Source organism: Pezoporus flaviventris, unplaced genomic scaffold (assembly GCF_033815535.1).
Source record: "Pezoporus flaviventris isolate CSIRO_AGI_PZ_B2104156 unplaced genomic scaffold, CSIRO_AGI_Pfla_v1 ptg000078l, whole genome shotgun sequence".
NCBI classification, from domain to species: Eukaryota; Metazoa; Chordata; class Aves; order Psittaciformes; family Psittacidae; genus Pezoporus; species Pezoporus flaviventris.
The window spans coordinates 442,232-468,758 of record NW_026892626.1 but is presented as its reverse complement, the minus strand read 5'-3'; the positions used below and the strand labels follow the sequence as shown (position 1 = coordinate 468,758).

At 42.0% G+C, this 26,527-nt stretch overlaps 2 protein-coding genes across 2 annotated transcripts; one reads left to right on the top strand and one right to left on the bottom strand.

Annotated features, from left to right (window-relative positions):
* The first annotated feature begins 2,431 nt into the window (after nucleotides 1–2,431).
* RAG1 (recombination activating 1) lies at nucleotides 2,432–10,382 on the top strand. Its single transcript, XM_061473253.1, has 2 exons — nucleotides 2,432–3,314; nucleotides 5,790–10,382. The coding sequence occupies exon 2, from the start codon at nucleotides 5,816–5,818 to the stop codon at nucleotides 8,828–8,830; it is 3,015 nt and encodes a 1,004-aa protein (XP_061329237.1). The 5' UTR covers nucleotides 2,432–3,314; nucleotides 5,790–5,815; the 3' UTR covers nucleotides 8,831–10,382.
* A 5,234-nt stretch (nucleotides 10,383–15,616) lies between these two features.
* Nucleotides 15,617–18,343, bottom strand: RAG2 (recombination activating 2). Its single transcript, XM_061473458.1, has one exon. It carries the CDS (start codon nucleotides 18,247–18,249, stop codon nucleotides 16,651–16,653), a length of 1,599 nt encoding a protein of 532 aa, XP_061329442.1. The 5' UTR covers nucleotides 18,250–18,343; the 3' UTR covers nucleotides 15,617–16,650.
* Between the last annotated feature and the right edge of the window lie 8,184 nt (nucleotides 18,344–26,527).

Sequence of the window (26,527 nt, the reverse complement as noted above, 5' to 3'; positions counted from 1 at the left end):
GGGAGCAGGACAAAGTGAGACTGAAGGGAAAAAAAAAAGGACTGATGTATCAGGACAAGGAGATAAAAAAGAAAAATACAGCAATGGACTGCAGGACAGTGACAGAGAATGAAAAAGAAAAGCATAAAAAGAGGGAAAGGAGCAGGACACGAGAATAAAGAGAACAAGTACAAGAAAGAAAAAAAAAATGAAATCACAGGAGCAAGGGAAAGAGAGAAGCCCAGGGAATAGCCAGGGAGGGACCAGGACACATGAGGGAGCGACAGGGTCTTGACAGCTCAGGACTCACTGCAGCTCTCACCACCACTGGGACAGTTTGGTGCGTCATATGCTTCTTTCTCCTTGTCTCTTCCCTTCCTCTTCTACAGCTCTGGGCTGCCCCCTCTCTCACCCATCAGAGAGCAGACGGGTGTCGTCTCACAGCTCCTGCATTACAAGGCTTCCCAGGCACACAGCCTTGCTCACTCATGCTCTGCATGGCTGTACTGTGCTGGAGGTAACATGTGCAGACCTTGCGGTGCATGTTGGTCCTCTGGCCTGCTATGGATCATGACCAGAGATCTTTCCTCATCCTCAAGAGACACAAGCCCTCTCTTGCCTGCAACAGGAGACATCTGCTGGCTGGCTGGCACTCGATTCCATCTTGTTTACCTTCCTTTGGCCTCTCCAGCTTCAGCTGTGTCAGCAGCTGTCCATAGCCAGTGTGAAAAACTAGGGACTATGGTATTGTTTATTAAGATTTATGCTAAGCCTGATGTAAAGATTAGACAACAAAAGAAAAGATAACCGTGGTCGCTTGTGCAGATTAAACCAGACACCGCTTGCGCAAGTTTTGAGGAAACATCTGCAAGTTTTGAGGAAATATCTGCAAGTTTTGAGGAAATATCTGCAAGATGTTCTAAAAAAAACTGGCAGACATATGGGTGGGGGCAACTATTGCTTTGCTTAAGTGCTTTACTTGCATAAGTTGACACCAAAATTACTTACAAACCGCAAGACGCTTACTAAGGGCTTTTGCAAAATAATTCTAAAAATTATTGCACAGCAAGTTGAAGACCATATATGGAAAAGGATATCTAAAGGTAACCGAGGAGGACTTCAAGCCTTCAGCCTCAAGCAACTGGGGCATGCGCAGAGTACTCCGTTGAAGATACGAATGCGGAACTGGAGGACTGATAAAAAGGGACTGTTAGAACTGTTCAGCACGGCAGTTGTCAGAGCACAGACTCCCCTGTCGTCCAGCGCTGTTTTTGCTCATATTCTACTTGCTATAATTAATAAAATTCAATTGGATTATGATCCGTTGTGGTCTCAATTTATAACACCAGTGAGCTCTCCGTTTGTCCTATTCATCCCCACAATGCCAGGGGAGCAAGGCCAGGCAGAGACAGCCCATGCAAGTTGAGGTGGACGTAGTCAACAACATCCCCGGGGGGAGAATGGACAATTGCGTTCTCACCATGGCCTCTGGGAGAGGGGAAGAAGCAGCGTTATTACCAGAGATCAGTTATTACCGTAGATCACCCCTGGCCCAAGACCCTCCTCCCACTGGGGCTTTTGACAGCACATTCGAAGTCCAGCTCGTCTCTGTCACCTCAGAGTTTTGGACAGGCGTGGAGTGACGCAAAAGGCTTCCGGGGGCACGCTGGAGCTGGCAGCTACTGCACGGGGTGCACAAGGCCACAGCACACTCGGGAGCTCTGGTGAGCCGGGGAGGTACCCGGTGTCTGCACCCTGGAGAGTGTCTGCCTCCTTCCTCTCTTCTCTCCTGTCAGCTTTCGGAGACCTCCCGGGGGCTGTCTTGACCCACCTCGCCTGCAGCTAAGCGGGAGCTGCCACGTCGGGCAGCTTGAGGCTTCCTGTTCCTCCACCCCGGGAGTCAGCGCGCAGGACACACAAGACGACACGAGACGACACACCTCCCCGATGGCTTCAAATCCCACCTGACGCTGTCCCCGGAGCCAAGACCCGCTCCCTGCATGTAACCATGCTGTTCCTGGACACTGCGCATGAATCGCGCTGCTGCTACCGGGGTCCGGCTGCGGAAGCTGTAGGAGCACCATGGCGCATGAGTGCGACCGTGCTGCAGTACCGATTTCTTCACATGGGGTGGCAGCACTCGGCCACGCAGAGGCAGCGGATGAGCAGCGGTCGCTCCCCAGCCCAGGTTACACCCTCGGGGACAGCAACTACTTACTGGGGAGACAGGGCTGACGCTTCTCTGCCCCTTTCCAGCCCCGGCTCCGACAGTGTTGCCTCCATACCAAAACCCAGATCAGGCCTTTGCCTCTGACAACAGGACAAGGCTGGAGCTGTTCTGGCCATGCTCCCCAAGCCGGGAAAGCAGAGACACGTTCCCTGACGAGGTGCTGCTCAACGGATGACCATAGCGCTGGGGGTTCCGGCTGTGCGGCGGAACGCAGCGGGACTCTGCACCCGTCGCCGGTGGGATAGGGGAGAGAACCAGAAGGCTACAAACGAGAAAACTCTTGGCTTGGAGATAAGAAACAGTTTAACAACCACCCCTATTAGCCACCCACCACAAATATCCCAAACGGGATGTTTCTTCTCCTCAGAAATTTGTGTGGGTATTCCCCCCCCCCCCCCCCCCCCAACCTTGCAGATCTAGAATCAGAAGATCTGGAGTATTTTGGGGCCTTTTATATTGTGGATTTGTCCTCACTGCCCAGGGCCTTCAAGATCCTGGACATACATTGCCAAAGAACTAATATCACTGAAAATTAAATGCTGGTTATCAGGACATTTTTTTGACTCCATTGTTAATTCACCCAGAAGCTTGGCTGCTGTGCCCTGCTGAAGTAGGCCACTGGCCTTCAGTGAAATAGCTTTTATGTGGGACAGTGATCTGACTAGACACCAGGTTCTCTTCTCTGAGAGTTAACAGTGGAGAAAGCAGCTCTGAAACTATAAAGAAGAAAGGCAGATGCAGAACTTGGTGTTAAAAAACAGTGCAGGTGCTCCTCAGAGAGTCTGCATACTTATCTGAGAGCCCAGGAGTCTCACACAAGAAGACCTTGTTTATGTGAATTTTGTGGTTAAGCCTCATAAATTGCCAGGTGCCACCTGAATTTGAGAGTGCTGTATTCTTTTTAGTTGAAGTAACCTGTGGTTAGGACCAGGGTGGTACTGGGAACTTAGAAGGGCAGGGATAAGTGAGATAAACAGCTTTACAGTGGCTTTTAAAAGAAGAGGGAACACAGAGCAAGAGCATGCAAGAGGGAGAGTAAGCTTGACATTGGGAGCAAACTGGGCAGACATAGCAGCAGCCTCTACAAACTGACAGTGAGCTAAAGGTAGGCTGGCAGTACTAATGACAGCATCCCAGATACTTGTAGGACATAGTGTCAATTCCTTCTCTTGGTTTAATGTGCATGTCAGTGATTTTATTTTATATGTGCTTCCTCACCTTAGAGGTTGTTCTATTCATTTTGTCCTCATTGATGTAAGAGTACTGCAATCTTGCTTGTCTTCAGAAATGTATGAAACACTGTGATCTGGGAAGAAAAGGGATTTCCTGTCCCTTTTGAAGAAAAGGGTGATACTGAACACAGCTGTCAGAGTCCATTAAGCAACGATGGCTGGGGTTCATGCCTGGGGTTCACTCATGAAGAATCTGAGTGGAGTAGGCAGGAAGAAGAAAGATTATTCACTGTGCCCCCCAACTAGAATAACAATACAGGCAAATTCAGCATAAGTACTATGAAATATTCCTAGCACTGAGAATATTTCTAGCTCTTCCAAAGACAACTGCTGAAATCTCCACTGCCTGAGAGCTAGGCAATTAAAACTGTTTGATGAGTAGTTTGTTGGCAACAGCTATCTATTGCAAAGGGCATGTTCAATGCAAGAGAAAAAAAGAAAAGAATGCTTGAACTTTCTTTAGCAGGGGTAAACCCTATGTGATTCATTGGAGTTGGTGATTAATAGGAAGAGTTAGATCATGGGTCTGGAAATGAGAATGGCACTATGGTGGCACTCAGTTAAAGGGTTAGAAGAGTAGAAATTACTACATATTTTGCTCTAAATGTACTCAGTGTTTGCTGATTCTTTACAATGGCTTGGATACTGCCCTGATGAAGCATTGCTCATAGTTTAAGAAATTCTGAAGGTGCTGCCAGAGATGGTGATATCACACATTTTATAGGGTGCTATGCAGAAGAAAAGGAACTGTGGACAGTATAGGGCAACTGGCTGCTCACTCTGCAGGTAATAGGAACTCAGGACTACTCAGGGCAAGTGGCCCATTGCTCAGAGGATAGCTTTCACCAAGTCTGTCACAGGATGCAGCCAAGAAAGTGAGGCAGTGGTAATGCTCTACACACATCTGGGCACAGCTGCACAACACAGATCTATGAACCAGCCTGTTGCCAGGCTGGATTGTGAGGAACAGCAGGGGACTGCAGTGCAGTCGCTGATATTTAGCAGTATAGGCAGCTGAATGGAGCAATGCAGGCATCTGGGTACAGTGATATGGGCAGCTTGTTCTCAGTGGGACAAAATGAAGAGGAGCTGGGAAGAAAACAAACCTAAATTTTAGTTGCCAAGGCCTAATGAATTATTTTGAAGTTATACACAGCTTTTAAGGAAAGAGCTGAGCAGACTGATATGTCATTTTGGGTCTGGAGCTTAATTAAAGCATGTGGTTCTTTCCCAATGGGCTTTGAAGGACTGTACTGAAATGATGCCTTATTGAAAGATTATAAATGAAATAATCTCAAAAGCACCCTGGGCATCATTGCTTTAGACCATAATTTGGATGTATTTCTTATGAAGGATGTCTTCTGAATAGATACTGCAGTGAGATTTATAGCAAGTTACATTAATTCCTAAGTGGCAATATAATCAGTTTAAGAAATCTCAGCCATACCCACGTCATTTTTAGTTCTAGTGTATAGTCCTAATGTATATAGTTTTCCTAATTTTTATTACTTACACCAAACAGATCGGTAAAACTATAGAGAGCATAACTGAATCTTCTCTGCACTGCTTACTTGGCATTTCTCATAGCCACGTAATAAAAAATAGGCTAGTCACTTCTGTTGTTTCTACACAATTTTGTTTTCTAAATCTAATGCAGTAGCAAAAAGTTTCAGTGTTTGAGGTAACAGTCTTGTCTTTATTTTTATACAATACCGTATTTCCATGGCAACCACATTGATATTCCTTTTGGCTTTATCTTTGAAAGCTAAAATTGGGGTCAAATTTGAACAGATACTTGTTTCATCTTTCCAGGACCACTATCATTACAGAGAGACTTCTCAAGAGGGTACTTCAACAGACAACTAACTTAAAATGTATGAGTATTCTTTCTAGAGCAAATCTGCAGCCAGTGTAAATGGCCCCATCTCCTTTGGAGTCCAGGGAACTGTAGCACTTTCATTTTCATATAATAAAAGCACCAAGCTTTCAGAATGTAATCCTGTTGTCTGTAGTAACTTTACTTATGATAAGCTGAGTCAGCTATAAGAAGGATGGGGCAGATTTGGCTGTTCAGACCAGATGACTAATGGCTTGATATAAGATGTATTGGTTATCGAATAGACACGTGTATGCCTCAGGATAGAAGTCAAAACTCATTCCGGTGATGAACATGAGATACTGATTGGGCAGCCACGTCTGGGCCTCTCAGTTCAGTAGTTGTTTTGGATGAGTAACTCACTGTCAAACCATTTCTCAGTTAAAGTGATTAGAACTGTTCTATTAAAAGCCATGGGATCATTATTCATTTTGGACGATAACCTAACTTACTGCTTCTTTCTCTCTCTCAGGTGATTTGGTTTCTGCCAGATAGCAGATGTCAGTAGCATCACAAATGGACCTGCCTGAAGAAATTCAGCATCTGTATACCAATTTTTCTGAATGGAAATTCAAGCTGTTTAAAGTGAGATCATTTGAAAAACTACCTTCTGATGACATAAACATGGGTAAGGCAGAAGAAGTTGCTTCTTCCAGGAAAGAAATCATACTGTGTAAAGATGAAGCAGTGCCAAGAGGAGAAAACATGGACTTAATGGGCAATAGACAGGTACTTGAGAATGATGACAAAAACATGAAAACACAAGACAATAAAGCTCATCAGAACAATCTGAAGCAACTTTGCCGCATCTGTGGAGTTTCATTTAAAACTGATTGTTACAACAGAACTCACCCAGTGCATGGGCCAGTGGATGATGAAACTCTGTGGCTTCTGAGGAAGAGAGAGAAAAAAGCAACCTCTTGGCCAGATCTTATCTCTAAGGTTTTTAAGATTGATGTGCGGGGGGATGTTGATACTATCCATCCCACTCGATTCTGTCATGATTGTTGGAGCATTATCCATAGAAAATTCAGTAATACTCCATATAAAGTATGTTTTTCTAGGAACAGCATGAAGGAGTGGCAACGCCACTCTCCAAACTGTGATGTGTGCCACACTACCCGTCAGGGAGTCAAGAGGAAAAGCCAGCCACCCAGTGTACAGTATGGCAAGCCTGCGAAAACGGTTGCAGAATGTGCTCAAATAAACAGAAATGTAAAGAACCAAGCCCAGATAAACAAAAATTTAATGAAAGAGATTGTCAGTTGCAAGAATATACATCTCAGCACCAAGCTCCTTGCAGTTAATTACCCCATAGATTTCATTAAATCTATCTCCTGCCAGATCTGTGAGCATATTTTGGCAGATCCAGTGGAAACATCATGTAGGCACTTGTTTTGCAGAACCTGCATCCTTAAATGTTTCAAGGTTATGGGCAGCTATTGCCCCTCCTGCTGGTATCCTTGCTTCTCTACTGATCTGGTCACCCCAGTGAAATCCTTCCTGAACATCCTTGATAATCTGGGTATAAGATGCACTGTAAAGGAATGTGAGGAAGAGATCTTGCATGAAAAATATGGTCAACACCTCTCCAGCCACAAGGAGACGAAAGATAGAGAGCTCTACAGCCACATAAATAAAGGTGGCCGACCAAGGCAGCATCTCCTGTCTTTGACCAGGAGAGCTCAGAAACATCGTCTGAGAGAACTGAAGCGTCAAGTCAAGGCTTTTGCTGAGAAAGAAGAGGGAGGTGATATAAAATCTGTATGCATGACTTTGTTTCTGCTAGCTTTAAGAGCAAAAAATGAACACCAACAAGCAGATGAATTGGAGGCTATAATGCAAGGGAGGGGATCTGGACTTCACCCTGCGGTCTGCTTGGCAATTCGAGTCAACACGTTTCTTAGCTGTAGCCAGTATCATAAAATGTATAGAACAGTAAAAGCTGTCACTGGAAGGCAGATCTTTCAGCCTTTGCATGCTCTTCGCACTGCTGAGAAAGCCCTTCTACCAGGTTATCATCCATTTGAGTGGAAACCTCCCTTGAAAAATGTGTCCACTAACACAGAAGTGGGAATTATAGATGGACTATCAGGATTGCCACTCTCAATTGATGACTACCCAGTAGACACAATTACAAAGAGGTTTCGGTATGATGCAGCCTTGGTTTGTGCCTTAAAGGACATGGAGGAGGAGATCTTGGAAGGCATGAAAGCGAAAAACCTGGATGACTATTTGAATGGTCCCTTCACTGTGGTAGTGAAAGAGTCCTGTGATGGAATGGGAGATGTCAGTGAAAAGCATGGAAGTGGGCCTGCTGTCCCAGAGAAGGCTGTTCGCTTTTCTTTCACAGTCATGAACATTGCTATAGCACATGGGAATGAAAGCAAGAGGATCTTTGAAGAAGTAAAGCCCAATTCAGAGCTGTGTTGCAAGCCCCTGTGCCTTATGCTGGCTGATGAATCAGATCATGAAACTCTGACAGCAATCCTGAGCCCCCTAATAGCAGAAAGAGAGGCTATGAAAAACAGTGAACTGCTACTTGAAATGGGAGGCATCCTGAGAACATTCAAATTCATCTTTAGGGGTACAGGGTATGATGAGAAACTTGTGCGGGAAGTGGAAGGGCTGGAGGCCTCCGGTTCCACTTACATTTGTACCCTGTGTGATGCAACCCGTCTGGAGGCATCCAAGAATGTGGTCTTTCACTCCATAACCAGGAGCCATGCTGAAAATCTGGAGCGATATGAAATATGGAGGTCCAACCCATATCATGAATCTGTTGATAAGCTCCGTGACAGAGTGAAGGGTGTTTCAGCCAAACCTTTTATAGAGACCGTTCCCTCCATAGATGCGTTGCACTGCGACATTGGAAATGCAGCAGAATTCTACAGGATTTTCCAGATGGAGATCTGTGAAGTTTATAAGAATCCTGATGTGTCTAAAGAGGAGAAGAAGAGGTGGCAGTTGGCACTTGACAAACACCTCAGGAAAAAGATGAACTTGAAGCCTATGATGAGGATGAGTGGAAATTTTGCTAGAAAACTCATGTCCAAAGAGACAGTAGAGGCAGTATGTGAGTTAATAAAGTGTGAAGAAAGGCATAAGGCCCTAAAAGAACTAATGGACCTTTATCTGAAGATGAAGCCAGTGTGGCGATCCTCATGCCCTGCTAAGGAATGTCCAGAATTGCTGTGCCAGTATAGCTATAATTCACAGCGTTTTGCCGAGCTCCTATCTACAAAGTTCAAGTACAGATATGAAGGCAAGATTACAAATTATTTCCACAAAACCCTTGCTCATGTTCCTGAAATCATTGAAAGAGATGGGTCCATTGGGGCCTGGGCAAGTGAAGGAAACGAGTCTGGAAACAAACTGTTTAGGAGGTTCCGAAAAATGAATGCCAGGCAGTCCAAATGCTATGAGATGGAGGATGTCTTGAAACATCACTGGCTATATACCTCAAAGTACCTCCAGAAGTTCATGAATGCTCATAAAACATCAAGAAACTAGGGCTTTACCACTGATACAGAGGATACTTTAGGTGACCCTGTGACACTGGATATCTTGGAAAGCAATGATTCAGGGGAAGTCTAAATGTAAAGGAGCATTTGTTGTTGGGTTTATAATGGCGTCTTCCTGCAAGGAGGCAGCTTGTTTTTCAGGGCTGTAGAGGTACAGGGAAGTGTGAAAATATAATTTCTCCATTCCTTGTTAAAGGTGCTGAGTGGAGTTAAGCACCATGTCTGTTGGGATTTTCCAAGAGGCAATGCATTATGTGTTGTGTGTTGGTATCGGGTAACTCAGCTGTCCTGTGAGATGAAAGCAGGAACAAATTGAAAAGAAGGTTCTTCAGTTTATTTTGGTCTTAGCATGTTGCTTAGAAGTGAGAAAGCCAAAGTAAACAAGATTTATATAAAGTAGCATTTTCGAATGAGTATGTTTGTGGAGAGTTATGACAGTTGCTGAAAAAGGGAGCAGGCTGTTTGTTTTTAAAACTATTTTGGTTTTTACTTCTTAAGAGGGTTTGATTATTTTATTAACAGTCCCCTGGCTTTTATAAGTAAAGCCTCATCAGTAAGACATTTGGGTATTTGTTTGGGGACAAAGTTCACTTATTTTTGTATAAAATGCTGAGTAAAGATGCAAACTTTGATCTCACACACTTTAAAAAATATTATTATTTAACATTTGTATTGTAGTATGCTTAGGAGCAGCTGGTGGTATCACAATGCTCATTTCCTATATGAAGATAGAGGAAAGGTAGCTGGAATCTCTTAAAGATATTTTTATCATAAATAATGCAAACTAAAATGCAAACTCGTGCTCCTAAATCAGGATTTACAGTACTTTGTGGTTGGTTATTTCACTATACAAAGTACATTCAAGCTCTGCTGTGCAGCTTGGTGCTTCATGAGCATTTTAGATTTCTGTGGTAACTTTGGTATAATTTGTATTAGTATTTGTATTAGTGAATTCCTGGTGTCCCTGAAGTCACCAGTAAATTGTAATTAATACCAGCAGGCCCACAGTTTCCCCAAACACCTTTAGTCACAGCAGACCCATTTCTCAGGAGATGGATATTACCTTGATCAGATACATGACATTGTTCTGATGTCCTAATGTAACCTATTAGGGTATTTCACTTACCACTACTGATGTCCTCCAGTTGTATCCAATATTGAGCTTTTCCCATCTGTGATACACCACACTCATAGTCTCATTTTCCAAATTGTAAAAGAGGAATGGTATTTATTAACCTCAAGGATAGCTGGTGTACCAGATGAGTTAAAAAGCAATGAATTGTCTTGAAATTACTGCATATTGTATTTCATGTTATTACAGAAGTGTTTAGTAGGCATTCCTCCTTCATACTGTATTAGTTGACTCATTTTGCTGGTTGTATTTGCCTTTCTGAAGTAATATCTAGTATATTAATATACTAAATTTATCTGTCTTTAATTCAATATTAATAGAATAATAGAATCACAGAATTATTTGGGTTGGAAGCTCATCCAGTTCTAACCCCCTGCCATGGGCAGGAAGATCTTCCACTAGACCAGGTTGCTACAAGGCCCGTCCAACCTGGCCTTGAACACTGCCGGGGTGGGGCAGCCATAGCTTCTTTGGGCAACCTGTGCCAGTGCCTCACCAACCTCATATTCATGAAATATACTCAGAAGTACCTGAAATGGCCTGAAATCTAGCCTTTCAGCTCTGCACCTGTAGCTAGGGCATTACTGTGCTTGGAGTAATTTTTCTGAAGCAAGATTAAATGCAGAAACAATCAAAGTATGGATCTAAAAGAATCTGCTTTTCATTTTCATTTTGATGTGTCAGACGTTGGTTTATGAATGTAAGGGAACAGCAACTTAATGGTCTGAGATTAGTAGTATCTTGTTCATATTAGTTACTATATCTTTGAGGGTCTGGTATTTACCATTTATGCAATGAAAAAATAAAGTGTTAGCAATTAGTACCAATATTGATGTTATTATGTCTTTTGATTTTTTTAATTAAAGTATTTTTAAAGTTTTCTGTGATTCAGGATTTTATTTTTATATGGTTTCTTTAAACATAGTTTAATATTATGTCAAAATTTGCAGTTGGAATAATACTTTTTACTTAAAACATGTACTTTTTAAGCCATCAGAAGGACTACAACATCTTTTGTATAGAGTACCATCTACATCTGCACTTACAAGTGTTCATTTCTACATTAATTTACATTTTTTCAATTCTTGGAATAAAGCAGGTATTTCCCATACCACATAAATACTGGCTTTCCATGGGAATCATTCTTTACAAACCAATGCAGGCAACAAATACAGCTGTTTTCCAGGGAGTATAAATATCAGGTATAAAGAGCATCCTTTACCAGTAAATGCATATATAATTTGCATTTTTGGCTGGCATATACTTCATTATGCAAATAGTTGCACACTTTTCCTCTGTATGTAGATTTGGAACAACCTTATGCCTTATCCTTGGTTCTTCCTGACGAACCGAGGGCCTGGTTTAACAACCCTGACTCACCTCACAGTGATTTTCACTCCAAATGGTGTAAAAGTTTTTGTTGCACAGGAATGAATTTCATCCCCAAGTAATCCAAACCTCTTCTTTGTAATGCATATGTGCCACTAGAGAGACAAACCGGACTGTTCATTTTACACGTAATTTCAGTGCATCTGCTAACATTTTTAAATTCCAAATTTGCTTTAACAAGCTGCTGATGTAACAGCAAGTGAATCATCTCACTGCCTTCAAAAGGCTGAGTAATATCCATAGATGTATGATTTTTCAAGATGAGGCTTATATCCTGGGGTAACTCATCAGACTGAACAGAACCTGGATGGGAACAGAGGAATGCAGTGACACATGGAAATATTCTTTTGTGAAATATTAAGCCATCAAGACACATTTCACATTCTGCAGCTGTGGGCAAAATAGCTGACACAAAGAACTGCTTTTTTTTTTTCACCTTTTCTTTTCTCTTGACTTGAATCTAGTTTAATCTTCTTTTTCCCCATTGTTGACATCTTCTATGAATCAAGAATCTCTCTTGAGAATTTTGAATTCTTTAGAACAAGCAGCACTGGAAGGATAGGTACCTGCAAGTGATGCTTTTATAAGTGGTGATCAAATAATGATGCTGCACGCACACAGCCATGCATCAAAAGGCAAAGAAATTCTGACTCTGGACAGGTGCATCACTTGGTTATACAGTATGATGTTGAACATTTTGATTTTGAAAAGACTTTAGAAAAATGAAGACACTTATTGATGGTACTCTTTCAAATATTCACATTTTCGTTTCTACATTAATACTTGGTACAAATCCTTGCGTAATTCATGGTAAATAATTTCTTGTTCTGAAATGTTGACTGTAGTTTTTATACAATCATATTATGTATCTTTTTTTTTGTTTGTTTTTATTCAATGGCTTATGAAACAGTTATGAAACACTGTGAACTATGTTAGAAGCCAAGATTCTGGTCTCACTTATTTTTTCCTCACAGGAATAATTTTGCTGACTTCAAGCTCATCAGCTTTGAATTTTGGTCATATAGTTCAGAAAAAAAAAAGAGATATTTACAGCATCCTAATTTCTGACTATACTGAGTTCTGTGCTTTGTGGCTCTCTACATGGCTTCATTTTTAAATTTTCTTAATGTATTGCAGTTTCTTAATTCATGAAACCTATTTAATATAAAGGTTTTATAAATATTTAAGTTTTTGGCTTTGCCTTACTGTTTTTTTCAGCTGTGCACATGATTTCATGGTACCAGTCTTACTTTTCATTCAAATTGTGTATGCTTTTCATATTTAGGCTGTTCTAATACCCAGAATCAGCTGTGATTCCAGCCCTGTTTTTGGAATTCATTAAATTCATTAAATTAATCAAATAAAGATTACTCTGTGACTCTCAGCAGTCCTGTCAGCACCCTTCCTCACAGGCAACTGTTGGATAGAAAACTAAACTAATTTAAATCAGTTTTATTTAGTCTGTAAATGACTTTTGCTTCATTTACAAATACCATCTCTTTGTTTGAAATCAGCCTTGCACTATTATGTCCATGCTGATACATTAACCCTCTTTACTGGCTTCTGTGCATCCTTTGCATCAAATTTTGGCTCCTCACCATAGACTGAACTGTAAAGATTAGCTCTAATCTATCTTTCAGTTCATTATTTGTAGCTTCTGTTTATTACACTTCAGAAAGTCATAGAATCATAGAATCACAAAATTGTTTGTGTTGGAAGGGACCTTAAAGGTCATGTAGTTCCAACCCCCTGCCATGGGCAGGGGCACCTTTCAGTAGACCAGGTTGCTCCAAGCCCTGTCCAAACTGGCCTTGAACACTACCAGTGTATGTACTGAGAAATCAGACAGCTTATATGATTACTGTCTTGCTTTTTTAAAAGAAAAAATAGACTTCGGTGTCACCATTTTCAAAGGTGAACGACAGACACTAAACTGGTGTTTGATGTTCAGAGGTTGTTGCTCAAGCCCTTCCCAGAAGTTAGCCTTGTCTGAAATGGGATAGAGTAGGAAATAAAACCAGGAGGGAGCTGTAGCCAATAATACTAATAGTAATAATAATAGTAATAATAATCATAGTAATAGTAATAATAAGTAAACCAGGCTATCTGTCTTTAGTACATTGAATCTATCAGTAAATAACTTTACAGATTCCTTTTCAATATTAAGTTGTTTTCTTTTTGCTTTGGGCTCCCAGTTGCATTATTTCCACTCCTTTCAATTGGTGCAATGAGTCACTCTGAGCAATGACACATGCCTTTGTGCTACCACTAAAGTTTGTGCTGTGCTTTTCTTGTAGATTAATTAGCTAGTTCAGGGTCCAAGCACCTTTCAGTAGCAGTAAAATCCATATATTATTCTCATAAAAGCTGATCATAACAGCATAGTCTTACTAAAATGTGGCTAGGAACCATGATGCTGCTTGTTGCGGTTACAAAACACATAGGTCAGTCAGATGCAGATACAATAGAGCTTTATTTCTGCACTCAAATCTACTTCATTTTATCTTCTAATTCAAAATTGCCTGAGGAAGAAACATCTTGTATTGATTAGCTGCTTTTGAAGATAATCAATGCTCTAACAAGTATATGACTCAAAAGTGTCCTCAGAATTACCAGGGAGTTAAGTACCTTCTTCAGTCTTGAATGCTATGTCAAATGTCTTCTTCACAGGCTAATGTTCATGTATCTCCTTGAGTCCTTTGGAATATTATATTTTGCTTTACTTATGATTTTTTCTTCCTGCAGTGACTACAGTCTCTGAGCTGTGATTTAATGCCCGTCACTTGGAGGCTGAGATGTGGTTTGATGAAGCAATTTCTCCATCCTGCTCAAATAAAGCATTAGAAAACTCCACAGTTTAATCTTACAATAAACTAATGGTATGTGCCTGATGAGGAATATTGTAAAGTTTGACTCTGAATTGTCATAGCCACAGCCTTAAAGAATGACAACTCAGATAAGAATTGGAAGGGGCCATAATGTGGGCTTGTGTTTGCAACATGCTCTCGGCTCCTAGGGACTGCAGGAGTCAGTTCTGGAAATACAGAGATGCTCCCAACATACTGCAACCATGCCACCAGTGCCTGAGCCACCAGGCATTATCTCAGCCTGAATGTCACTTGATGGAATCATAGAATGGTTTAGGTAGGAAGGGACCTTAAAGCTCATCCAGTTCCAAGCCCCTGCCATGGGCAGGGACACCTTCCACTAGACCAGGTTGCTCCAAGCCCTGTCCAACCTGGCCTTGAAAACTGCCACAGATGGGGCAGCCACAGCTTCTCTGGGCAACCTGTGCCAGCACCTCAGCACCCTCACAGGGAACAACTTCTGCCTAAGAGCTCATCTCAATCTCTCCTCTGTCAGGTTAAAGCCATTCCTGCTTGTCCTATTCCTACAGGCCCTTGCCCAAAGCCCCTCTCCAGGTTTCTTGTAGCCCGTTTAGTCACTGGAAGCTGCTCTAAGGTCTCCCCAGAGCCTTCTCTTCTTCAGGCTGAACAAACCCAGCTCTCTCAGCCTGCCTCCAGAGCAGAGCTGCTCCAGTCCATGGAACATTTCTGCACTGGTACAGCTATTGTGGGGAGTCTTTTGTTGTACAATGGTGAAGGGATGAGGGATGGAGTTTTGTTGTTTGAGTATGTTGTCTACCTTTGTTGCTTTTGTTATATTGTGGCTTCAGTTTCATTGTGAGTTTTCTTTTTTGGTTGATGCAAATGAAGTCTATGAAAAGTGCACGATGAATGCATATTTTAATGACAATTCTGCTCAGTAAGAGCTGTGACTAACCTACAAAAGGGAATGGGGATGCTGACAATTTAATTTCACCAGTTTGAAGGGACTTTACATGAGTATGATATTCATTTATTCCTTGGAAAACTCACTATTCAGATCTTACGTAAAGTAGCATGGCAAAGGAAACAGAAAGCTGGTACTGAAATCTGCAAATTTATACCAGTATCAGACTGGTGAGAGGAGAGTCAATGTGGTGGAGGTGAATACCTCCCATTTACAAGCTCTACCTGAACTTTAAGCTCCCTCAGCACATGAAAAGGTTGGAAAAAGAAACTTTATATGGTTGACTTTTACTTTCCTCTGCTGTTGAGTTGTGAAAGTTTTAAGGGGAGTACTGTGCATACATGACTGTGTTTATAGGAATACTGTGCTGCACATACTAATTTGTGGCTGCTCAGGGTCTGCACATAGTGATCAAATGGCTGACAGCTCCTCTTGGTTTTCTTTTCTATATAGGTGTCCAGCATGAGAGCTGGATTGTGTATACTGAGCTATTATTGTTGGCTCACAAACGTTGAGCTGAGGGTATATATTTTTGGAAAAGATGTTTGGAGCAGTAATAAAAATAAAAACAATAAAGTGATGAGGCTTTATGAATAGGCAGTAAGAGAACCCACAGAAATCTTAGTAAACTCTTGGGCTATTCAACCTTGATGATGTCCTTTTCAATCTGAATCCTGTCTTCTTGTGCTTTGAGAACCCAGCTGCATTTGTTCCCACCCTCACAATGGTCCACTGGCTCAGTGAAATGCTCTGACCTGCAGCTTGCACTTTTAAGCTTTCACACTCTATACAGTCACCCTGGGAGAGCAGAGAAAGAAATGCATAGGGAAGGAGCTGGAATAAATTATAAAAGTCCTGTTCATCAGAAGGAACTTCTTCTGAAGTCAACAGGAGCTCATAGCGTGGGGTGGATGTGAAGCTAGACCCCTTACCAAGCTTCAGATGGACCTCCTAAGCACACATGCTGTCCTTTCATAGATTTTGGGATTTACAGTGCTTGATTTACCCCATGAGTAGGTGAAAAAAATGCAATAACTTATATTATAAACTTTATTAGCTTACTAGCTTTTTAAAAATATAAACACGAAGTTGTTGAGCACAGTGGTTTAAAAAAAGTTTGATTTTTATTATGAGATAATATTCTACATCTGTAGTCAAAACTGACATATAATCATTCAATACATGGGGTAATATCTTATCCTACCAGCAGTTCCATTAAACTCATTGGGGATAATGAGGGGGTAATTTGTGCCATGAAACACAGAACACAGTTACCAGCATCTGGCTGTGTGTTTGCACAATGCTCTCTGTGATGGGGTTCCTATCTGGATGTTATAAAAATACACACAAGAGGCGAAATAAATTCATGAGCTTTGAAGCGCAACTGAAATATTGAGATAATTGAAATCAAATAACCAGTCCTATTTCAACCGTTACCAGCTGTCTCTGCAATTTCATTTCCTTCCAGGTGAATACAAACCAGCAGAGTAAATCTATTAAAACAACCTCCGAAGAAAGGACTTTTTCGCTGGTGATGTTAACTTCATGGTTGTCTTTTTGGGAAGTGGTTTCATGGGTTGTTTTTTCAGGGGCACCACCTTTTGGGAAGTTTGTAGCCCTTTATTAACGTCAGTGTGCTCATTGCAGAAGTACTTGACATTTGCTTCTGAGAGATGCAGAAGCATGGTCTCTGAGAGATCCATACATTGAGCATGCACCCAGTGGCCAGCCCCGCTGGAACACAGGATCATAGCAGGCTTGTTGAATTCTGTTGAATAGAAAGGGACCCAGGTGTTACTGTCAATATTGCAACTGGCAGAGCAGGTGATCCAGTAGCCTGTTTCTGATTCATCTTCATCAGCTTCATTGTAAGTGTCAGTATTATCAACATCAAATCTATTGGCTTTAGCACTCAAACAAAACTCTTCAGAATCTTCAAATGGAGTGGAGTCTCTAGGGTCTTCAGTTGATGTCTGACTGCAAATTTGTGCTGTCAGTTCTTCTTCCTTGTCCTCTTCTCCTTTGCATCTCAAAATGTAGAAGTAGTTTGCATCTGAAATTAACTGTTTGTTGACCCCTGGAATGCCCAACAATACAGACCCTTTGCCCATATCACTGCCAAACCACATCCTGCAGTGTTTAATATCTGGTGTCCAGTCTGGGCTCTCCCTTTCAACAATCTGTATATTACTGTCTTCCAGAACAATGGTGTTGCATAGCAACCGTTTCAGGTTGTCAGACTGGTATCCCCCAACAAGGACAAATTCAGTATCACTGGTTTGAGTCACTATAGCACTCGATACAGATATCCCTCCTGGCAAGATGGTGCAGGTCACGGCTGGGCTGCCCAGCGGGAGATCAACTTTTAGCTTGTACAACCTGGGGGACCTGGTGTTTTTTTGAAGTGAATGACCTCCCAAAATGTATATTGTATCATTTCTGGCAACTGAAACGTGGAAAGCAAGTCCATCCTGAAGCTCTGGAAGTATGTATGATGTACAGCATCCAAACTCAAAATCAACCAGAAACACAGATGGCAAACAGTCAACTACGCTGTTCCATATTTCAGTGGTTCTTTGTGCAAGAGGGGTGTATGATCTCCCTCCAAATATAACGCTCATGCTTTTACCCTGACTATGAACTATGTTAATTGTATGCCCGTATCTAGCTTCAGGGACATCTCCATCCAGGTCTTTCTCAATACATTGAAATGTGGTTTTCTTACTATTTTTGCTTATCAGACTCATAACATAAATCTTATTTGAAAGGTCATTGTTAGGCGTTTTTCCACCATGGATGATATACTGGTACTCATCAGACACTGCATTGCCTCTGAGCTTGCAAATGGCAGGGTAGCGGAGAGGGGGCAGGTAACAGGAGTCATTAGAGAAGAAGGCAGGTTTCATTTTGAGCTCATTCTCCTTTATATAGAGGAGGAAAACACCAGTAGGACAAGACCTCTTTGGCCATCCTTTCTGCCCAAAAAGGAAAGTGTGCCCATCAAAATTCAGGAGAGAGAAGCCTGGCTGAAGCAGCGATGAATTACTGACAGCTGATACCACCTCCAGTGACATTTTGTCTGCTGACTGGGCCATATTTGGGTCAGTAGCTGAGGAAAATAAACACAAAGAAGCAGATTAAATATGGTTTAGACACTGTTGTAAGAGTTGTTTAGCAGTGCTTCAATAGTGAGTTGTTTATCAGGACTTAGTGTTGACGTTGCGTTATCAGTTCACACTTTGAGACCCTAAAAGGCACCCTTTCCTACGATTCAAGGCGTGAATCAAGGTGAGACGTGTGCAGTTCCGCAGGATTTTGTACGAACTACAACCAGCTAGCCCCTAACATTCTAACGCTGCAGAACCTGCAGCCTCCAGGTCCTCCTCGCGGCTCTGGGACCTAGAAGCGCCCCGCTCCGGGCCCGCCCGCTGCTATGGAAACGGCGGCCCCGCGGCCTGCTGGGGCTGGTAGTTGTCGCCTGAGGCCGGCCTGGCTACGGTCCTCAGGAAACGGGTCTGGAAGCGGTTAGCGGGCAGGAAGCGGGTGAGTGTGGTTCCGGGCCGGAAGGATTAAAAGTTTGGTGGGACCGGTGACACAAGGCGTTTTTTCCTGCCTTCTCTCTCCCCGAGGCTGCCGGCGAAGCGGGGAGGAAAGTTGAGCCTGGAGAAGACTCCAGGAGACCTTAGAGCAGCTTCCAGTGCCTAAAAGGGTTACAAGAAACCTGGAGAGGGGCTTTAGACAAGGGCCTGCAGGGACAGGACAAGGGGGATTGGCTTTTAACTGACTGAGGGGAGACTGAGATGAGCTCTTAGGCAGAAGCTCTTCCCTGTGAGGGTGCTGAGGCACTGGCACAGGGTGCCCAGAGAAGCTGTGGCTGCCCCATCCCTGGCAGTGTTCAAGGCCAGGTTGGACACAGGGGCTTGGAGCAACCTGGTCTAGTGGAAGGTGTCCCTGCCCATGGCAGGGGCTTGGAACTGGATGAGCTTTAAGGTCCCTTCCAGCCTAGGCCAGTCTGTGATTCTGTTTTGCAGTTTACAAGAAAGACATCAAAATTTACTGAAGACATGTAAGAGCAGTCAGTGCTAACTGTATTTCTAACCATATAGGTAGGTATCTTGAAGCAGCAGCTTTTAGTGCTGGGGTGAATCTTGCACACTTACGCTGAACTGCCTGTTTGAAGTGAATTTGTTGCTTCCGAGTCTTGCTGCCAAGTGTTTTGAGTGTGAACAAATTCTGTATTGTTGATGTTTGCTGTTCACTTACGCTTTCATGGGTAGGTTTCAAGGGGTATCTTTTACGTTTTTTACCTCTTTGTTCAAAATCTGAGAGAGTTTGCAGTAGTCAGCCTGGATGATAACACTGGAAGAGCTTTGGAACGCACAGACACAAGGGAGGGAAACAACTGGCTAAGTTCATTGGCTCAGTCCCTTGGTGACAGCTTAGTTGTGCCTTTTAGTAAATGTCCAGGTTCACTGTCACAGCCTTTGTCAAAACCCTAGAACTTAAAGGCATGCACTAGCTTTCAAATATTTGAAAACAAACAAACAAAAAGTATTTGAAAACAAACAAAAAATCCCAAGAATCCTCACATTTTAAAATACAGTTCCATGTTTTAAAATCTGTAGGATTCATATTTTCCTTGCTTCTGCTTTTCATTTTGCTCTAACAACAAAAACAGGGCACATAGTATTTCTTTTTTTAAGTCAAGATCGGTGTCTTCTACTTAAGTGACATCAAAACTTGAAGACTGTGGGAAAATATAGTGTACGGTGTAAAACCATGGGAGCTGAGGATGCTGACTACATCAAATTGCCATGAGTGCATGTTCTTGTGCACAGCAGGAACTGTTGTGCTGCCTGCCCAGAAGCTGGTATGCAAACTGCTGTGCTAAAATACAGTTCTGTCAGGTTTTGTTTTTATTATTTGCATGAAGATTTGCCCAGTTATTTACTGTCAGGTGATATGCTAAACAGGAATTTCTGCTGCTTGTTTCTTATAAACCATTAAAAAAGGTTTTGTTAGAGAATCTTGCAGTAAATTTGGTTTGCTGAGTTAGATTTCCTTTGTGTCTTCTTTCATACTGAGTGATTACTTAGCTTCTTTGTTTTTACAAGATCTTTCAAAAAAGTAATATGTGTCTTCATGCTGAAGATGCTACAAGTGCATGTGTAAATTAGTGCTCTGTGTTTTGTAATACTAGTATTCTACATTTGACGGCTGGTTTATATTTAAGGTCTAACAAGAGTATTAAAAATGTCCAGCATTTTAATTGGAATGCTGGCATTCCTCTTATATTCTTACAGATATATAAATTATCTCCACATATGACAGTTATTAGTGTCCACAATGTCCCAGACTGTTTCCCAAATCTAGAGCAGTACTCAGTCCAGAGTATACTGTCTGAAGAGACTGATGCATATAGACAGTGGAGAAGTGACCCATGAAAATGATGGTGGGATTGATAAACACACAGAAGTTGTTGGTTAAATAAACTTACTTAAACACACTTTCTCCTTGCCATCCCTTAGTATTTCTTGAACTTTACATAAGCAAGCAGTTCAGTAAGTAAAGGAGAGAATGTTTATCCTAGATTCTCTGACAGGAGTAGCTCCTTAGGCACTTGCTGGAATTGCTTTATCTTCCCAGGTTGTTTCCAGCTAATTATGGTGTATTAGTACAGTGTGGTTGATATTTGATTGTGCTGTCCTCTACCTCTAACCTTCCAACACTGCTGTTTCCTCATCTGACCATGAACAGCTTCAAGGTGGCCAAAAGGTGAAAATCTAAACTTACAACAACAAAAAATAAAGTTTTTTTTTTTTTTGTGGCTTTATGCTCAAAACCATGTCATTGTGGAGTCAGATTAGCATTAGTTAAGATAGAGGGGAAAAGCCACTATCAGAGTCAAGATGGATAAATAATGAAGGGTGGAGTTACATAGACAATTACCAGTTAAAGTGACTCAAGTCATGCTTCGTTGTATTTGTTATTTTTATAAAAGGCGAAGCTCCAAGGATTACACAAATAAGTGAGAATTCCAGCATTGTTTTTAAAACCTCCATATTTGAGAAGTGAACTGTAGAGATCTGACCTGGAAGCTAAGGTTTTTTAAACAGAAAGAAGAAACTTAATATTCACCTTTATCTTATTTTAAAATCAAACATGATTTTGAGCTGGGTATTTTCAGGTGATAGTTGTTTGTGTGGCAAGAAGAGATTGCAAGGTATTCACATTTAGATAGATTCATTGGGAGATTTACTTACAGACTGATCAAATAAAGAGGTGATTTTTAAAGGCACTAGCTAATTTAATTGAAGCGTGCTTGATATGGAAATAGATGGATGTACTTCCAATTTTGTATGTAGGGTATTATTTCAGAATGTGTTTTATAGGATGAATGTGTTTTAGAAACAAAGGGTAGGATTCAGGCACCTCAATATCAAGTGACATTTCATATGCCATGGGATATTCTTGTCTTCTATGGAAGGCAGCAAGTCACCCATAGTTACTGTCTCCTAGGTCCTAGTAAATTTAAGACTTATAAATGTCACTACATTACTATGTTTTGGCACTGAGTCCCTCCCAAACTGTGTTTACTACTTATTGTTCTGGTTGACCCTGTGTAATAATTGTTGACCTCTGTGCTGTGCCAGTTACCTGATAAGGCAACAAAATAATTTTAACCAGGAGAGCAATAAATAATCAGGTCTGTTGTATAGCACAAATTTTCATCTTAATATTTGTTACCAATATGAAAAAAAGCTATGTTCATTGTAATTTCACAGTAATCTGAATGCTACAAAATAGTGAATGATTTTATTTTATGAACTGTAGCAAACCCTAACCATATTTAATTTACACAGAGATAAGGTGTTTGAAGAGCACTGATTGGACACTGAGAGAATGGATTACAGGATAGCACAGTCATACTTGCTAAATGCTCACTGCTGACCATTAAATTCTGTCATTAGTTTGCAGTTATTTTTAACTTGGCTTAAACACAGATATCTACAGTAGAATTAAATTTATTTTGCAAATTAAATTTAATTTGCAATGTTATATATATGTATATGTATATTTTTTTTTCTTTTACTGATCTGCTGGGTATCCCTTTGCAAAGTGAAAAAGCATATCCCTGAAAAGCAAGTGCTGTTCCCAAATTATGCACAATCAAAATAATATTCAGACACAGAGTTTTGAAGTCCTCCATAATCAGACTTGGGGAAAGAAATGTTTACATAGTATTTCTGAGAACATTTGCTAAGTGTATCAACCAAGTTTGCTTTGGGCAAACCAATAAGTTCAACGTACCTGGCTGATAGGGGTTTATGCGTCCTCCGAAATCTTTGTGTGTAGTTTGGATTCAAATGTGAGCACTTTGAGGAATCTTCTCTAACAGCACAGGGAGCTTGTGGCATAGAGACACAGCCTGACAGAGGGGAACCTATCTGCTGAATTTGCAGATGTGCGCTTCAGAACTCGGTCTGCTGTGGCTAACTGGCTGTGGCAGGTTTTTTTACCTCTTTCCTCTCGGAACAAAAAGAAACCCACTAGCCTCTAGAAGTTTTAACTCTTTGCAGTAAAACCAGACCAGAGTGACAGTAGATCCCTAGTAGTTAGATTGTAAATGTATGCATCATATGCTGCATTTGCTGCATTATAGTTTAATTTTTTACACTGTCAACCTCATGATCTTTTGGGGATTTTTCAGTGCTATTGTAATATAAAAATGTAATCTTTAGGTTAAAAGATAAAATAATTTCAATAGCTAGTAAAATAAAGCAATTCCTGTTGATGGGCATACTACTGCTTTTCCCAGGAATGCTCCCCTGCAGGTGGGTAGTGACACTGAAACAGAGCAAAGGAAATGACAAATACATGCAACCTGTTGATCGAGGGCTGACTGGAAGTCCAATTCAAAGTCCACTGAGGTCATTAGGAATGTCTTTTTTCTCCTTCAGTGGCCTTCTGATCAGACCTTAAAAGACTAATAAGCCTTTGCACCCTTCTGTGGCATTCTTATCAGTTTCCCAGTGCTTTTCTCCAACAAAAAATTCTTAGACTCCTGGGAAGTCCTCTGGGAACATATCCTTTCAACAGCTAGCAGTGCTGGGGCACAGAGGGTAAGCCATTTACATAACATAGCACAGCGGGGAAACAGGGAAACTTGGAAAACGATTCACTCTTCATAGCTCCCTGCTTTTGTTTTCCTGGCCTTACTTCACCCACTCCCTAATTACAACATCTGCTGCACAGTGTTCTAGAAATACCTCATCTCCCATTTGAAACTGCTATGAAATAGAGCTTGAAATGGAATTTGACTAGTACAGCAAAGGAAACGTACCGAATATTTGTGAAAATTGCCTTGAGACATTGGATAACTGCTGTGCAGTGAGGATGTTTCTCATCTGAGATAGAGCAGCTCTAAGGCACTGTGCCCTGTAGCATCCATATGGGCCTATTACTTCTCTACTGAAACAAGGATGAAAGACTACCCTGCAGAGTTGAATGCCGAAGAACTGAACTTGCCCCAAATTTAAGAGCATTCAGATTACATCGATTTCTGTCTTCAGTAGCACCTAGATGATATACGACAGCTTCTTATTCAAGTGCTTCTTATTCATACTCTGACCAATGTTTGGGTCTGTGATGAAAGATCTACTGGCAAAAGAGGTATAAATGTTTATGGAAAATGTCCAACCCCCACAGTTGTGTCTCATTGAATATTTCACATTAATTTTATTCTCATTTTGCCAGTTGACATGCCTTATCTTTAGAAATTCTTTTTGCAATTACTGTGGTTGAGAAGATGGAGAAATTAAGTTTTTTGGCAACAACATGTTGGTTTTGGAGGAGGACATGGTATGTACAAGCTGGTCTTTTGTAACTGTCAGTGACAAGCTGCTTTGGAGGAGGTGCAGCAATTAGCTTCAGAATAATATATGTACAAGGCAGGAAAGTACCGTTTGGAACTGTCCAGGTCATAGCAAGAACATCTGGGATTTGCATTCTAAATTTATTTGGAAGAGAACTTGTGAAAATGAATAAGTAGACTTTTCCTTCATAATTTCTTTTTTAATAGCACTGACATAGGTAATATGTTTTCAGCAGATTGCTCGCTGCTGTGGAAATGCTTTGTTCCACTTGATTTTCTTCTTCCACAAGTAATTACTTAAAATAATTTGTGGTTTACATTTTCTTCATATAATTCAAAATTGCATTGAGTTTTTTAGTCAGACTTTTCAGTGTATTTTCTGCCAGAAGAACACAGGAATCTCAGAGCTGGAATGTAGCTCACTCCCTGTGGGCTGCAGTAATGCATTCCAGCAGGGAAAGGGAAGGCTGCCTTACTCATTTGTGCAGGGTTAGCCAGCCAGAATGCAGACATGCTGGATATTTAGCCAGGGTTCAAAGGCTGAAACCTATGGAAAAATGGCACAGGGAGTCCAGCATCCCACAGTCTGCAATTTTATGTCTCATCTAAACCCATCCAATACAGTAACCAGTATTTAACATGTGGGGGGCAAGGCTCATCTAAAATAGTAGAGCTGTGCTTTGACTATCAAATGCAGGATGACTGCATTGCAGGCTGCCATGTTTGGGAGGAGTGTTTGGTGCACAGAAAATGTTACCCTTGTCAGAGGCTTCCAAGTAGTCTTTAAAGGGACAAGCCATTGGAAATGCTTGTGATCATCTATGAGGCTGATACAATAACACTGAAATCAAACAGAATCAATGTGCTTGCTTGCAGTTAAAGCCCTTAGATGTATATGATGAAACCTCATGGAAATCAGCAAGGCCAAGGGTAAGGTCCTGCCCCTAGGTCAGGGCAATTCTAAGCAAAAATACAGGCTGGGGGACGTAATGGAGCTGCCCTGAGGAGGAGGACTTAGGTATGTTGAGAATATATGAGAAGCTTTCCATGGCCTGTCTTCAGTGTGTACTGGAGTCCAGAGCCACCCCCCATGTCCTGGGTTGCATCCCCAGAGCATGGGCAGCAGGTTGAGGAAGGGGATTCTCCCCCTCTGCTGCGCTCTGAGGAGACCCCACCCACCCCCCACCCCGCAGCTCTGTGTCCAGCTCTGGGAACAGCAATACAAGAGGGACGTGGAGCTGTTGGAGTGAGTCCAGAGGAGGCCACTGAGATGCTGCGAGGGCTGGCGCAGCTCTGCTCTGGAGCCATGCTGAGAGAGCTGGGCTTGTTCAGCCTGGAGAAGAGAAGGCTCCTTAAGGGGAGACCTTAGAGCAGCTTCCAGTGCCTAAAGGGGCTCCAAGAAACCTGGAGAGGGGCTTTAGGCAAGGGCCTGTAGGGACAGGACAAGGGGGAATGGCTTTAACCTGACAGAGGGGAGATTGAGATGAGTTCTTAGGCAGAAGTTCTTCCCTGTGAGGGTGGTGGTGGTGAGGCGCTGGCACAGGTTGCCCAGAGAAGCTGTGACTGCCCTATCCCTGGCAGTGTTCAAGGCCAGGTTGGATGAGGCTTGTAGCAACCTGGTCTAGTGGAAGTTGTCCCTGTCCATGAAGGGCTGGAACTGGGTGAGCTTTAAGGTCCCTTCCAACTCAAATCTGTGATTTCTGTGATTCTATGATATGTGCCTTAAAAACTTTTACAAGCTGAGCACTAGAGGCACATATTTTTGACCATTGCCAAGGTTGGCTCTGAGGCTCAGTAGTGCACTCATGCCAGCAAATGCAGTTTCTACCCGTGCAAATTGCTGATGCTTTAAGTGTGTGCCTTTAAAGTGTCCTGCTGAAGGCAGTGGCAAACATCCAGTTGATGCAAACAGGGTTAGCTGTTACACATCACATTGAGTTGAGAAACACTGCAAGGAACCTCATCTTTATGTTTCTTATTCCTTTGTAATTGTCTTTCAGTTTGTTTCCCTAGTACACTTGACCCACACCTGTTTGTGGCCAGATCTTGCTGCTGTTGAGTTTGCTGTAGGAGCTCTGTCTCCCTGCAGGTGGTGAGGAGTGGGGAGGATGAGACAGAAAAGTAGGGCAGGGTAGTAGAGCAGGGAGGGCTTTCGTCTGTAACTGTAGCTTTGGCTTTTGCAGATGGGTGAACGAGAAGGAAACAGTTGACTGCTTTCTGGAAAGGGAGTAACCTTCCATTGCTGACCCACTGCAAAAGTGTGTCTTTCTGGGAGCAGGAATTCCCAGAATCACTATGGTCACTAGGCCCACTTTCACAGTGCCATCCTGGGATATTTGTTAAGGTAGTGACCACAGTTGTGTTTAGCTATACCACAAACAGAGGGGAGATGTGATGAGGTATTAGGAAGAAATCCTTCCCTTTGAGGGTGGTGAGGCCCTGGCACAGGTTGCCCAAGAGAAGCTGTGGCTGCCCCATCCCTGGCAGTGTTCAAGGCC